This window comes from Sciurus carolinensis, chromosome 17 (assembly GCF_902686445.1).
Source record: "Sciurus carolinensis chromosome 17, mSciCar1.2, whole genome shotgun sequence".
Classification (NCBI taxonomy): domain Eukaryota; kingdom Metazoa; phylum Chordata; class Mammalia; order Rodentia; family Sciuridae; genus Sciurus; species Sciurus carolinensis.
Genome location: NC_062229.1, coordinates 24,191,110 through 24,206,896, shown reverse-complemented (window position 1 = coordinate 24,206,896; position 15,787 = coordinate 24,191,110). Strand labels below are relative to the sequence as shown.

The following is a 15,787-nucleotide window of genomic DNA, read 5'->3' as shown; positions in this document are numbered from 1 at the left end:
AGTTACAGGGCTCTTCAAATTTCCTATCCCATCTTGGGCGAGGTGTGGCAGTTTTATACTCTGCCCTCTTGATGTATGTGTAGTACAACGTCCTGTCTTCTTTTTTTTTTAAATTTACATTGTTTAGTTGTTGATGGATCTTTATCTTATTTATTTTTACGTGGTGCCAGGGATCAAACCCAGTTCCTCACACATGCTAGGCAAGCGCTCCCCCACTGAGCCCCAGCCCCAGCCCCAGGTCTTCTCCTTTTTGTTAGTCTTGCTAGTCATTCATCAGTTTTATCAATCTTTCCAACACACACCCCTTTGCTCCCCATTTCTCCCTGCATCCTTGAGCAGGCACTGCTGCCTGCTTTCCCAGCTAGTATCCTATACTCTTCCTCCCTTTTTTTTTTTTTTTTTTTTTTGGTGGTGCTGGCGATGGAACCCAGGGCCTTGTGCATGCGAGGCAAGCACTCTACCAACTGAGCTATATCCCCAGCCCTGCCCTTCCTCCTTTCCTGTAGAACCTCAATCTTAGTCACAGTGACAACGTGCTTGCCTTAAAATGCCCTTATTCCCCACAGGTCTTTGCAGCTCTGATGGTTCTGTGACAGCAATGGCCAATCAGAAGTAAAGGAAGCCTGGTGGATGGGATGCAAAGCCATGGCTTCTTTGGCTGGCCTGCTCTCTGCCCTTCTCCTGCAGCTTGAACCTGAGGCAGGGCAGATGCCATCACAGGGAACTAGGAATGACAACTGGGGAGCAGAAGGGACTCACGTCCCTGGTGGCCCACTGTACCACCTTAAGCCAAGAACAATAAACTCCTCCTTGTTTCAGACCCTGGCTCCAGGTAGCTGTCACATGTAGTACTGGTTCCCATATCCATTGCCTGCTCCCTACTGGGTCTTGCTGTGGCTCTTTCTACAGTAGTTCTTTCAGCAAAGGTCAGTGCAGACACACTAGACGAAGGCACCATAAATAAACATTGGAGAAAAGACAGCCTCTTCAACAAATGGTGCTGGAAAAACTGGAAATCCATACATAGCAAAATGAAATTAAACCCCTATCTCTCACCCTGCACAAAACGCAACTCAAAGCAGACCAAGGACCTAGGAAATAGACCAGAGACCCTGAGCCCAACAGAAGATGGAGGCGCAACTCTCCATCATGCGGCTTAGGACCTGACTTCCTTAACAAGACTCCTAAAGCACAAGTAGTAAAATCAAGAATCAACAAATGGGATGGATTCAAACTAAAAAGCTTCTCCACAGCAAACAATCAAGAATGTGGAGAGCCTACAGAATGGGAGAAAACTCTTTGCTACCTGCACCTCAGATAGAGCATTAATCTCCAGTATTTATAAAGAACACAGAAAACTTAACATCAATAAAACATATAATCCAATCAATAAATGGGCAAAGGAACTGAACAGGCACTTCACTGGAGAAATATAATCGGTCAACAAATAAATCACAAATGTTCAACATTTCTAGCAATTAGAGAAATGCAAATTAAAACTACAATGAGACTTCATCTCACTCCAGTTAGAATGGCAATTATCAAGAATACAAATAACAAGTATTGGTGAGGATGTGGGGGGAAAGGTTCACTCATACATTGCTGGTGGGACTGCAAATTGGTGCAACCACTCTGGAAAGCAGTATGGAGAGTCCTCAGAAAACCTAGAGTGGAACCACCATTTGACCCAGTTATCCCACTCCTTCACATACACCCAAAGGACTTAAAATCAGCATACTACAGTGACACTGCCACATCAATGTTCATGGCAACTCAATTCACAATCGCAAAGCTTGAAACAAACCTAGGTACCCTTCAACAGATAAATGGATAAAGAAAATGTGGCCTATATACACAATGGAATATTACTCAACCATAAGAAATTATTGCATTTGCCAGTAAATGGATGCAACTGGAGACTTTATCATGCTAAGCGATATAAGTCAATCCCCAAAAACCAAAGGCCGACTGTTCTCTTTGATATGTGGATACTGACTCAAAATAAGGTGGGGAGGGGAGAATAGAAGTTCATTGGATTAGACAAAGGGGATGAAGGGAAGGGAGGGGGGATGGGAATAGAAAAGATAGAATGAATCAGACATAATTTTCCTGTGTTCATATATGACTATATGACCAGTGTAACTCTACATCATGTATAGCCACAGGAGTGGAAAGTTATACTACCATGTATGTATAATGTCAAATTACATTCTACTGTCATGTATATCTAAAAATAATAAAAACAAAAATAAAAGAAAGAAAAGATCAGGCTGGGGTTGTGGCTCTGTGGTTCTAGCACTTGCCTGCCATGTGTGAGGCACTGGGTTTGATCCTCAGCACCACATATAAATAAATACATACATACATATATCAAACAAAGATCCATTGACAATTTTAAAAAAAGATCAGTGCAGCGTAAACAGCCCATAAGTATCTTTGCTCTTATTTATGACAACTGAGTAGACTGACAATTACATTTCCTTAGCAATTAAGACTTTTTCTGGTATCTACTGCTGATGAAAAGTGACTCATTCCTCTATAGGAATGAGTTTTTATATGTGGCTTGTAGACCACTGTAGTTAAACAGCAGACGTAGTACAACTGCTCTTAAAAAAAAAAGGAAAGAAAAATCTGGATATGATATATAGTATATATGAGTATATGAAAATGATTGTGTTTGAGAGTAAATAAATTTCCATCACTCAAGCCAAGAAAAAGAATATTATCAACACCTCAGGGCCCCTCTCCAGAGCTGACTTGGCCAGAGGCTGGCAGCCACCACCTTGCTTTTCTGTGGAATCCACTTTACACGCCTGTATCCTTAGAGTGTTTTTATCTCACTCTGCCAGTTGGAGAGCATCACACAAATGGCTCACACGCTATTTCTTTCATGTCTTGCCTCCTTCAAGATCTACCCATGTTGCACATGGTTATAGCTCATTTCACGGTACACACTATTCCACTGTTAAGAGCCAGTGTATTTATGACCACATGCTGTTTTGATTTTGTGCGTGGTATCATGAGCGATGCTCTTACAAGCGTTCCTGGGCCTCCCCTAGTCTGCACATGCTCAACACTTCCAAGGTGGTCACATCATTTATCACTGCCCTGCAATGCAGGTGAGGCCCCAGCCCTCCAGTGTAGCTAAGAACACTTCTGTCTGAAAGTCTCCCTTGCCTCACAAAGCCCTGGCCACCTGTGCTTTCTTTTGAGGATTCTGTGCTTCATAGAGCTTTCTCTGTCCCTTCGCTTTCAATCTTGCTGCTTAGGTTTAGGTTCTCTTTTGACTGGTATCAAATTGAGCTTTAAAAGCTTGGTAATTAACTAATTACTGATGTCTTTGAATTCATTTACATTCATCCTGCCTTTTGTGTCTTTGCGTTCTTTTGGATTATTACTTTTTTCTCATCCATTTTCTTTCCTAAAAAAAAAAAAAAAAAAAAGTTTAGTCTATTCTGTTCCTTTTAGGTTACCTTAAAAATGTTAATCCACCTGTGCACCACAGTCTTGGGACCCTCTTCCTGCATGGTTTTTGTTTGTTTGTTTGCGGTGCTGGGGATGGAACCCAGGGCCTCACACACACCAGGCAAGCACTCAACCACTGAGCTGCAATGCCAGTACTTTTGTGTAAGCTTCCTAGAGGCTGCAGCCCCAATCGCCTCCCCTCCATGATCATTACAACTTATTTTTATTTATACGATCAATATCTCTCTTTTTTTTTTTTTTTTTTGGTACTGGGGATTGAACCCAGGGGCGCTTAACTACTGGGCCACATCCCTAGCCCATTTTTGTATTTTATTTAGAGACAGAGTAAGTATCACTGAATTGCTTAGGACCTCACTGAAGTTATGGAGGTTGGCTTTGAATTTGTGATCCTCCTGCCTCAAACTCCCGAGCTGCTGGGATTACAGGTGTGCGCCACTGTGCCTGGCCAGACCAATGCCTATTTAAATTTATATCTTCTTTTTCTTCATTCCTTCTTATATTTTAGACAGTCCATCTGGGACTGTTATCCCTTTGGTGTGAAGACATCCTTAAGAATTTTTTTCTTTTTAAGAAGAAACCTTATTTGTTTCATTTTTTAAAAAAACAGCTTGAGAGATAATATACAAATCATACAATTCACTCATTTAAAGTGTGCAATTAAATGGATTCCAGCGTATTCAGAGATTTGTACAACCATATCACAATCGCTTTTAGAACATTTTCATTACCCTAAGATAGATTTTCTGTTAGTGAAGAAAGTCTGCTGGTGACAAAATCCTTGCTTTTGTCTGTCTAAACACATCTTGTAAGAGATTTCTCTGGGTGTGGAACCCTAGGTTAGTAATTTTCTTTCATTCGTTAACAGTGATACCAGGAGGTGTCATGTGTGTGAACACTGGCTGTGGCTGAGACATCTGCTGCTGTGTTGCTCCTTGAAAGATATAGCTGTGCTCTTTGATTTTAAGATCTGTTTTTGGTCTCTGTGTTCTATAATTTTATTATGATGCAACTAGAGATATGGTAGTTTTAAAATATGTCCACAAATGCTTAGACAGTCCTCCCTTCAAGCCAGGGCTGGGGTGTGGCTCAGTGGAAGAGTGTGTGCAGAACACATACCAAGTCCTGGGTTCCAGTCCCAGCACTGCAGGAAAAAAACGAGGGGGGAGGGAAGGGACACAGGGCTGGATATAGTGACTTGCTTTTTTTTTGCGGTGCTGGGGATCAAACCCAGGGACTTATGCTTGCAACGCAAGCACTCTACTGACTGAGCTATCTCCCCAGCCCCGTGACTTGCTTCTAATAAATAGGAGTAGCAGAATTCTCTTCCAAGACTGGGTCATAGCAAGGCCCCAAAGCTCCCTCCTGTTTTCTCCATTGGATCTCCACTCTGGGAAAGCCAGCCGTGGTGTCATGAGAACACTCAGCAAGCCCTCTGGACAGGCCCATGTGGCAGGAAATTGAGGCCTCCAATCCAAAGCCACGAGAGCAAGCTGCCAGGGAGGTACACCCTCCAGCTCCAGTCAAGCCTTCAGACGACTGAGACCACACAAGAGACCCCAAGCTAGAACCATTCAGCAAGGCCACTACTGTGGGATAGTAAATATTTATTTTAAGACACTGAGTTTTGCAGTAATCTGTAAGTATGTAGCAATTGATGATTAATACAAGATACAAAAATGTTTAAGTAAACTTGCCAAGTTAGAATAAACATACAAGTAAACAACACAAGTACTGCTCAGTGAATATTCATGGAGTAAAAATACCTAATTAATCACCATTCAAATCAAGAACAGGTGAATGTAGTTTTCTTTTTATTGTCCTGCTTGAGATTTGTTGATCTTCTGGAATCTGTGGATTAATTTTCAAAGGCTCTGGAAAGTTCCCTACCACTGTTTCCAATATTGCCTCTGCCACTTTTGCAGGTTTCTTCCTCCTGAACCCCAATCCCATGTTACTCTGGATCTTCTCACTCGACCCTCCATGTCTCTCAGCCTCTTGTTTTTTATCACTGATCTTTCTGTCTTGCTGGGCTGCATTCTGGAAAGCTCCAAACCATGACACTAGACGCAGATGTGATTGGCCACTGCTCCTTCCACCACCTTCTTCTTCTGATTTTGCTGTTTCTGAAACCTGCCAGCTGTAGGACACCCGTCAGCACGGCAAGGTTGGCCCTTAGTCGCCTCCACGTTCCGGCTCTACTTCCCACCGCTACCTTCAACATGATCTCCTTAGCTTTACTTTCCAAGTCATCCTTTTTTTGACTACAATTTAGCCCTCCTGGTAAGTTCATTTTATTATTTTTTTGATAATGGATATTAAATGGAGGGGTACTCTACCACTGAGCTGCATCCCCAGACCTCATTTTTTAAATTTGAGACAGGGTCTCACTAAGTTGCCCAGGTTGGCCTCCAACTTGTGATCCTCCTGCTTCAGTCTACCAAGCAGCTGAGGTCACAGGCACATGCCACCATACCCAGCCAAGATTCTTATTTTAATAACCACTTTCTTCATTTCCAAGATTTCTAGTCAGTTACATTTAATGCCTGTTCTTGACTTATTGTGATCCTCTTTTATCTCTTTGATAATAAAGAAAATGCTTTTAGGATATTACTTTTTCAATTTCCTGAGGTATAAATCCTCAGACTTTTCGGGTTGATAGCTACTCTTTAAGGCACTGCATTCTCTCACATATTTTGTCTTTTGGTTTCTTTTTAAATTTCTTCTTCAGTGGAGATTGAAGCCAGGGACACTATACCACTGAGTGTCCCCTTCACTTCTCTTTTTTCTTTTTAATTTTGAGACAGCGTCTCACTAAGTTGCTGAGGCTGGCCTTGAATTTGTGATCCTCCTGCCTCAGCCTTCCAAGTCACTGGGATTACAGGTGTGCACAATGCCTAGCTATGATTTTTGTTTGAATGCTTGTCATACATGGCAGTTTTTGTTTTTCTTTCCTTATATAAGGGTAGTTTTTCTGTCAGGGCACCCAGAGTCATAAACTCAGAAGCATACTGTTCATCGGCTTTCTGGGCTCTTATGCTGTGGAATAACCTGACTCCAGTTTCAGAACTGGTGCTGAGTGGAAGCTCAGTTCCCAGTTATCAGATGCCTGAGTCCTTTCACTGCCACAGACAAGCATCCCCAATCCCAGGAGTCTTGTCACCCTCATTCCTGGAAAGGAAGGCTTCCTCCAATCCTGACAACTGTGGGCATGTCTGATTCCTGGAACTTGTGGGAATCAGAGTCCTGGTCTTTGGCCTTGTCTCATAGCTCAGTGAAGGAACTGGCGACCTACGCCTTCCAAGCCCTCACTAACAGCTACAGATTCTTGCTTTTCTTCTACACAGGAATTACTTTCTGAGAGTAGAAGCCTAATTTCAATAGGCTTCTATTTATTGTATGGGTGTGCTGGTCTCTGTTCATACACTCACTCTACCTCCATGACCCAAGTCCTCAGCACCGCCTGCCAGAGCTGGGTCACTGTGTTTCTGGAGTGCAGCATAAAGGAATGACATAGAGCAGGAACAGGAGGCTCCAAGGGACACTCTAAAGGAAACTCACGGGTGCAACAATCCTAGAGGAGATGAAGTTTCAGCTGGCCACCGGCACCTGGAGATTGAGCTAATGTAGCCAGGCAGTTACAAATAAGAACTCCCAGCAGTGGTCACAGTCCTCAAGCCAAGACCTCAGGAGCCCAGGGCCCAAGATCACACATGAAGCCAGCCTACCATATCCCACTCTCTAGCAGAATGGACCTTCTCCCTCATGCAGGGCCCTGTCCTAGGGAGCTGTGGTCTAGCTCTGTTAAGAGTTGGGAAAGAAGCTGCCAGGGGCTGGGCAAAATAGGGGAAAGCAGTGGCAAGGCCTCAAATATGAAGTGGCCCTGCATGGAAACTTGCAGGGCTCAATCTCTTCCTTCTCTTTCTCAAACTATGAAGGGACCCACAGAGAATTAGGGAGGGAGCCCCTTCAGCCATACTGCAGACTATGTCAAGGCCTACGCCTGTGGGAAGTCTTAAGATAACTCTCTCGGATCCTGTCTCTGTTGCCCAGGGGTTTTGAGAAGACACCACTGAGCATAACCTGGGCCAGGTCTTGGACCCACAAGGTTTTTCCCATGTAGCCCCTTCAATAAGCCCAGCCTGACACAGGGGTGATTCACATCAAGTTCCACCTCTGTGGCTACCAGGTTAGAGCCCAAACCCACATTACCTCAGGACCCAGGAAACACTTGACAGGTTTCTGCCATAAAGAGGGGTTTACTTGTCTCTACAGAGATTTTTTTAAAGTTTGGGATACATACATATGTACAGACACAGGCACGTCCCAGAGCAGCTGCTGGCTCTGCCCTGCTCCTGTGGTGGGAACCTCAAGAGACAAGAAGCCAACTTTACCCAGTGGTGGTCAGACTCGATGGGGCTGCTCAGTTCTGAGGAAGACCTGGATATGATGGGAACCCAGACCTCACCCCTGCCCAAGAGCATCCACCTACAGGACACCTGGTGGGCAGACGTGGCACCAGGCACACCTCAGTCAGAGTCACAGGCCTCTTGTTCAGTGGTGGCATCTACTGCAGAAACCAGGCTGTCCTCCTGGCCTTTCAGTCTCTCACCTGGAGGGAGGGAAGACAGGCAGGGGTGAAGGGCCCTGTGCTTGGGTCACCACCCAGAGGGAAGGACCCAGCCTGCCGAGGCTGCACTTACGGATCAACTCAGCGATGGCTCTCTGGGTACGCTTCTCAAGCTTCTCCAGCTTCTTGGCCACATCTCTCTTGAGATCCCTGGAGCAGAAGGTGGAGAGGCAGGAGGCTGATGACTAGCTGGTGTGGACCCTCACCCCTCCTGTAGGAATCATGCTCAGCTGCCTGAGGGGCCCGCCCTGGGGAGCAGACCAGGACGCTCCCTCTATTCCTCCCTGCGCCCTCTGAAACTCATTTAGTCATTCTCAGTCCCACTGACATGGGGTGGGGGTGGGAGGGGGGAGGAACTAGTGACATGGGATGGAGCCAAGGGTGGATGTTTCCTTAGAGATCCTCTAGGTCCCTTGGTTGCTGTCAGAGACTGACTTGCCCTGGCTGCTGTGGGTGCAGTTCCTCCTCCAGCCGCAGGCGACCCACCCCTACCCCACGGCTTCAGACTACACAGAATTCAGCCTGCTCTCTTGCACTCTGAGTTTCCTAGGACACAGCCTCAGGCTTGCTTCATCAAATTAAAATTCCCAAACTCCCACAGATGATGCAGCACTTGATACAGAACCAGGCTGCTCAGAACTCCAGGTGAGGGTACAGCTCCTACCGCTGACCCAGGGCAAAGTGAGACACAAGCCTCTTGCCCACAGCACCCTCTCTCACCCTCTTTCTCAGCTGGGTGAGATGGCTGGAAAGGCTGGGAGGCTTAAAGGGTGAGCCTCTCATTTCACAGACGAGGAAAGTAGGCCAGAGGGGAACAGGCACAAGAGACCTGTGTCTGTTCTTCTCTCCATCCGGTCCACCCTGTGGTCTCCTGAGTGGGAAGGATGGTCTTACTCAAATGGGACCCTCTGAAGCAAGGTGGCTTCTCACCCTTTCAGAACAGCTTCCTGAGGGGACTTCTGCTCCCCAACCCAAGACCCTCTTTATTGCTTCTCTCCCATCGTTCTTAGCACTTATTTCCCACTAATTATCTTGTGTGACTGTGTCTGCATTGTCTGTACCTCTTTTGGAAGGACCCAGCCCAAGGCCAAGGCCTGGGGCCAAGGTCCCACAGTGGGTCTGTACCCGGCTGCATGGGCAACACTTACCAGTCAGGTTTCCGGGGTGCCAGGTTGGCCAGGTCCTGGGGAGGGAGATGACTCTCATCAGGGTTGGAGCTGCAGTCCCAAGGGAAGAGGGAAGACAGGGTACAGAGGTAGGGAAATGGGAGGAAGGAGAGGTGACAAGGAGAGCAGGGGTGTGGAAAGGGAACAAAGAAGAGGAGGAAGGGGGATGGATGGAAGGAGAGTGGGCTGGAAGGGAAGGGGACACACAGGAGCAGCGAGGGTTCAGGCACCCACCACTTCCTCAATGACCGGCTCTGGCTTGGCGGCCTCCAGTTGCTCCTTCACCTTCTCTTCCACTAGAGGGTGCAAGACAGCAAGAGGAGACTGTTGGAGTGGCACTGTCACTATGCAGGATGACTGGGCACCCTGGAGGAGACGAAGGGGACCCCAGGCTTCTTGCTCCCACCTCTCTCCTGAGCCCCCAACAGTCCAGAGGTAAAGCCCCTAAAAGGCAGCTGTGGAGGAGTGGCCTGCGCTTGCCAGGATGAAAACAATCACCGGGGGGTGGGAAATGGCAGGCAGGAGGCTGCTGGCTGGAATTATCAGGGTCCAGACCTCCAATCAGGAAGCACGGACGCCAAATTGACCTTGGTCTCTCCAACTGTCAAGTGGGCAGACTGCCTGGATACGTAGAAAGTGTGGTTTTGTGGAGGGCCCTGTTTTTTCCATTACCCCAGGGGCTCCTGGGCTCTGAGGGTTTCCTTTGGGTCCTGGCCTGGCCAGAGCCATGGGTAGCTTTTCTTCCTATCCTGTCTCATTTGTGGGCTGACACACCACCTGGTTCCACCAAGCTGCGGCCAGCAGAATAGGCCCTGGGTGGTCCCCTCTGGAGACAGATGTCAGCATATTAACAACAATGGGCTCTGTAGGCTGCCTCCAGCCCCTCATCAGGAGCCCCATGAGTGTCCTCCCTGCCCTTCTGCCTCACCATCCTCCAGCCACCCACGGGAGTCTGAGGCTGCCTCCTGATACCGAGGCACCGCATCAGTTTCTTGTGCTTGCTTTGTCCTACCTTGCAGCTCCCTGCCCTGACCCTGCCACTGCCCAACATGTGGGGGCCCAAATCACAGAGCAAATCTCCGGGAAGAGTCTAGAGTCTTGGAAGGGAGGTGGGGAGGGAAGCAGACTGGGAGTGAATGAATGGGCAATAGTTGACCTTTTATGAGATAAATACATCTATTAATTCATTACTTGTACAATTAAAAGTTGATAACAAAAATGAAGAATAAAAACACTCCAGGGGGTCAGGACTGACACTCCATGGCATGGGCATGTGGATGGCCAGAAGCGCCTGGTTGCTGCGCTGGGCAGTTCCCGTCCTCTGAGTTGCCTGACGCTACTAGGATGCCTGCTGGTCAGCCCTTCCTCAGGGCCCACAGGACTCATCACCTGCCTGCTATCCAAGTGCCCAGGGCCACTTCCACCTCTTATCCCAGGATTCCCAAGAGTCTGAAGCCCCTTCAGGGAGCTGCCATGGTTCCCCAGCAGGCTTCCACCTCGGGGACAGCAGGGCTAAGCAGGCCTAAAAGTCCTTTATGGAACCCTAATGGTCTCTCTACTGTCCCTGAAGACTATCTGTACATCTGTGCAAGATGGCAAAGGAGCGCTCTGGAGGCCTCTGGAGGCCCAACTCCTGCCTGGCACTGCCAGTTATCCTTTAAAGGAGAGCAACACCAAAGGACTTAAAATCAGCATACTACATACAGTGATACAGCCACATCAATGTTTACAGCAGCTCAATTCACAATAGCTAGATTGTGGAACCAACCTAGATGCCCTTCAATTGACAAATGGATAAAGAAACTATGGTATATATACACAATGAAATATTACTCGGCCTTAAAGAAGAATAAAATTATGGCATTCGCTGGTAAATGGATGGAGTTGGAAAATATCATGCTAAGTGAAGTCAATTCTCCAAAACCAAAGGCCGAATGTTTTCTCTGATAAGTGGAAGGTGATACATAAAGGGAGGTGGGTAGCAGGGAGGGGCAAGAGAAGAATGGAGGAACTTTGGATGGTATAGAGGAAAATTGGGTGGGAGGGGGTGGGAGAAGGAAAGACAGTACACTGAGACAGATATTATTATCCTATGTACATATATGGTTACACGAATGGTGTGAATCTATATTGTGTACAACCACAGAAATGAAAAGTTGTACCCCATTGTGTACAATGAATCAAAATGCAGTCTGTAAAACTTAAAAAAATTAAAAAAAAAAAAAAGGAGGGTGACACCTGCTAAGGACAGTATCACAGAGCAGAGGTAGCAAGAGGAAGCCCACCTACCTGCCACTGGTTTGGCCTGGGGCACCCTCCTCCTCTTCAGGTCCTCATCCTCTGGGACATAGTTCCGCAGCCTGAGCTCCCTACAAGAGCAGAGAGGAGCAGCAGCTGAGGCGAGTGTGAGATGGCCTCATCTGCCTCACACAACCTAAGTCAAAATGCGAAGGGCCCATACAGGCTGGCTACTTCCTGGCTTTCCCGTGATCTCAGATGGACTGGTGAAGAGGGAAAGAACCGGGCAGAACAGCATTGGGACAGGTCCCTCAGTCCCTGAAGTGCCACTGAGCAGCTGGACTGACTGCTCCTCAAAGGCCCTGCCAGTCCTGCAGGAGGAGGGCAGTTCTCCAGAGCTGGGGCCAGGATGCCTGGTGAGCAGTCACTGGCTTTATCTCCTGGATTATCTCATTTGACAGTTAAGGGAACTGATGAGCAGATACTGCACCACTGTCATGAGATCACAGAGCAGAGAGAGCACATCCGAGGCTGGGTGTGAGGTGTGAAACGCGAGGCGCTAAGCAACTCAGTGAGACCCTGTCTAAATAAAATACAAAACAGGGTTGGGGATGTGGTTCAGCGGTGGAGTGCCCCTGATTCAATCCCTGGTACCAAAAAAAAAAGGGGGGGGGGGAGGGACAGAACATCTGAGACCAAAGCTAGGCATGACTTCCAGACAGGACGAGAGTTCTGGTGCTAAGTTACTTCTAAAAGAGCTGGAGGTACCATATTAGTTCCCCAAGACTGGCCCCCTCTTCAGAGCCTTTGTGTCCTGGGGACAAGGTTACATAGTCCTTCTCTACCTCTTTCAGGTTCTTGACCACTGGCCCCTCAGAAAGTCCTGGGCAGGGAACCATTTCTCAGAGGAGGCCTCCCATAATCCATTCCCTATGAGCCCTCCGCCTGGGCCAGGCAAGGGTGCTGCTGCCTCCCTCAGCCCTCAGCCCCTGGCAGGGAAGGCGAGGCAGCTGATAGCTAAGGCCACACGGCCACACTAGCAAGCGGGGAGTACTCTGAACGTGGAGCTCCACCTGCTACAGGCCAGCTCACACACCATGCCCCTCCCTCCTGCCAGTGGCCCTGGGGGCTCAGGACTTGGGGCTAAACTGAACCTCTGTGCAGAGGGTGGGAGGGGACAATGGCCCTGTACAGAGAAAGTCCACTCCACATAACACTCTTAAAGTCTGCTTCCTCCGAGGAGCAGGGGTACCCTACCGTGCCTCAGGTCTGGGGGCAAACATCAGGTCACCGAGGCACATGCTGAGAAAGTGGGGCATGAGTTGGTGCAATGACTTTTGTCTAAAACAGGGTGGGGAGAAAAGAGGAAGAGAAACTGCGTGTGGGAAGAAAACTGCAGGGATTACTGAGAAAATAAAGAAAAAACTGGTTTCAAGGTTCTATGAGAAATCAACAGGAGAAAAGTCCAGCAGTGACAAGTACCCAGGCCTCCAGTCCCACCCTCAGAAGATCAGCCGGAAGGAGGGAGGGAGGACCCAGCAGCAGAAACACAAGAGGTAAGAGCAGGAGAGGTTACCCAACACCCCTGCTCCACCCCTAGAGCTGAGTACTGGTTAAGCTGTCAAGGACACCTGGGTCCCCATCTCTGTGGGACGGCCCCATCCTGGGCCTCCGTTGCCACATCTGTACACTCAGCTCTATCAAGCTGGGTTCAAGCCTTCTCCTGACTCATTCTTTGAGAGGCAGTCAAGAGTCTTCCCCTCATAATGTCCAATTAACTGTCCCTGCCCCACTGCCGAAGGGCAGGAATCTCTGGGAAAGGGGTACTGGGTTGTGCTCAGGGGTCTGGTCTTTCCAAAACAGGTCTAAGATTTAACCCCTTCCACATTACCTCAACAAACCTTACAGCAGACATATTTGAAACACCTGCTTACTGGCCTTAGAGAAGCACCAGGACAACAAGGATTTCAAGCGCTGCAAACACAGAGATAAGGGAAGTGCAACAACACGAGCCTGACGCCAGACACCTCTTTCCCCTTGAACCATCTGTCTATTTATAAGCAGTCGCTGAAAGGCTGTTTCCTGCAATCTCATGGGGCTGGCGAGAAAAAGATGTTTTTAGGGTAGCCAAGGAATCCCAGCACACCCACCCCATCCTAAGAGCAGGGGTGAACCCGAAACAGACCACCCTTCCAAAGGGCTCAAACAGCTTTGTGCCACACAGTTTGTGACTGGCCTGCCCTTGGCAGAGAGGGAATGTAACTAGGTGTTGGTGAGAGGATGTCTCTCCATTGGTCCTAAAAAGGGGGCAGGGTACCTCTAGTTCCACTGCCTGTCAGAAGGTAGAATACACCTTTTCTGGAGGATAGTAAATTGCCCAGAACCTAAAATCATTTCTTGAATTTTTCATACACAATATCCACAATTCAATGAAATCTATGAGAAAAAAAACTGTAAAAATTAATCAAATGGAAATACTACAACTGAAAACAGTAAAAAAAATTTTAAATTAAGCAAAAGGGTTTAATAGCAGTTTAGATATACCTAAAGAAAGAACAATGAACTTCAAGATATGCCAGAGAATATCCAGACTGAGGTACAGAGGAATAAAGTTGGAAAATAGAGAAAATACTTGAGACATTATGGAATATGACAAAAGACCTACACATTTCTAAAGCATTAGAAGTAATGTTCAGAGATATGACTGAGAAGTTTATAGAATTAATGAAAGAATCATGTAGGATTAATGAAAGAATTAATCATCAAACCATATAGAAAACTATGCACCCCAAAGAAAAGCATAACAAATCACTGCTAAACTACTAAAAACCAAGGAAGAGAAACAAAGACACCCAACTTCCAAAGAGAAAGTAAAACTTCCAGCCAACTTCTCAACTGAAAATATGGAAACCTTAAGAAAATGGAACAATATCTCAGAAGTTCGGGAAGAAAAGGCCACAAAAGAATTTTAAAACTAGTCAAAAAGTCAAGAGGAATTGAACGTGATTACCCTATGTGCATATATAACTACATGACTGGCGTGGTTCTACACCATGTGCAACCAGAAAAATGAGAAGTTATACTTCATTTATGTAGGATGTGTCAAAGTTCTACTGCCATGGATAACTAATTAGAACAAATTTTTTAAAAAGAGAGAAAGATTTTTCTAGAAAATCTAGGAGAATTAATCATCAGTGGATCTGTTGGTCCAGAATACTAAGGGATACTTTGGGCTGAAGGAACTAAGCTCAGGTGGAAGCAGGACCTACAGGAAGAAATGAAAAGCATCAGAGAGGGGAAATATGTAAGTAAATCTAAATAGATACTGACTGTATAAAATCATAATAAAGATCTGCAGGATTTAAAATATAGAAACAACAGCACAAAAGGCAGAAAGAGCAGAAAACGGTGTCCAAGTGTTCTGAGGTCTAGCACCAGATGGTAAATGGTGAAAGTACTACTTCTTCCACCAGGCTGTGACATATTAAGGATGTATATTGTCATCCCTATGTTAACTACTAAAAGAAAGGTAAAGGAGAATACAGCAAGTTAACAGAGGAAGGAAATGGGATGGCTGAAAATTTCAAACTGTAAAAAGACCAGAACTGAGATAAAGAAGGAAAGTCAAGAAACAAACAGCCCCAGTGGCTTGTGAGGCTGAGGCAGGAGGATTGCAAGTTCAAAGCCAGCCTCAGCAACTTAGCAAGACACTAAGCAACTCAGCAAGACCCTGTTCTCCAGATAAAAAATAAAAAGGGCTGGGGATGTGACTCAGTGGTTAATCACCCCTGGGTTCAATTCCTGGTACAAAAAACAAAAACAAAACAAACAAAAAAAACCAACAAGGCAACGGTTCACACAGAGCAGGCCCAGGCTGCTGCTGGGGGTGCTCCCCTTCACAGGGACTAGAACTGCCACCACTCTAAGAGACAGGGCAGGGTGTGAGCTCACAGTGCCAGCCCAACCAGGTGGCTGCCCAGTCACTGGCATCTGGAAGTTGCTATTCTGGGGTCACTGGGGTCAAACGCTGGCTCTGTTATACCCACTTCAGAATGAGGCTGTTAGTGGGAGGAGGTGCTAATGACCTGCATTTGCAACAGTATCACCTGGGTTCAAATCCTGGCTTTGAACACTTTAGACATGGCTGGATCTTTGGCACCCATGGAAATCAAGGAAGACTGTCTCTCAAGAGATTATGTGGGAGTGACAGGTTATGTGGGAGTGACACATCAGAGGGCCCATCTCCCAGGAGATCTTCCCAAATCCACAC

General features: G+C 46.8%; 1 protein-coding gene across 2 annotated transcripts in view; it reads right to left on the bottom strand.

Annotated features, from left to right (window-relative positions):
• Positions 1-1,798: 1,798 nt before the first annotated feature.
• Positions 1,799-15,787, bottom strand: part of Ccdc12 (coiled-coil domain containing 12) — a 56,481-nt gene continuing 42,492 nt past the window's right edge. The window contains exons 5-10 of one of the 2 annotated variants that reach the window (XM_047532375.1): positions 11,569-11,648; positions 9,514-9,575; positions 9,262-9,296; positions 8,187-8,263; positions 8,012-8,095; positions 1,799-3,421 (exon numbers count right to left, since the gene is read on the bottom strand). In XM_047532375.1, the coding sequence (XP_047388331.1) occupies positions 8,013-8,095; positions 8,187-8,263; positions 9,262-9,296; positions 9,514-9,575; positions 11,569-11,648 (337 nt within the window). In that variant the 3' untranslated portion in view covers positions 1,799-3,421; position 8,012. Of the gene's footprint in view, positions 3,422-5,048; positions 8,096-8,186; positions 8,264-9,261; positions 9,297-9,513; positions 9,576-11,568; positions 11,649-15,787 lie in introns of those variants that run through there. The other variant, XM_047532376.1, reaches the window with a different exon arrangement.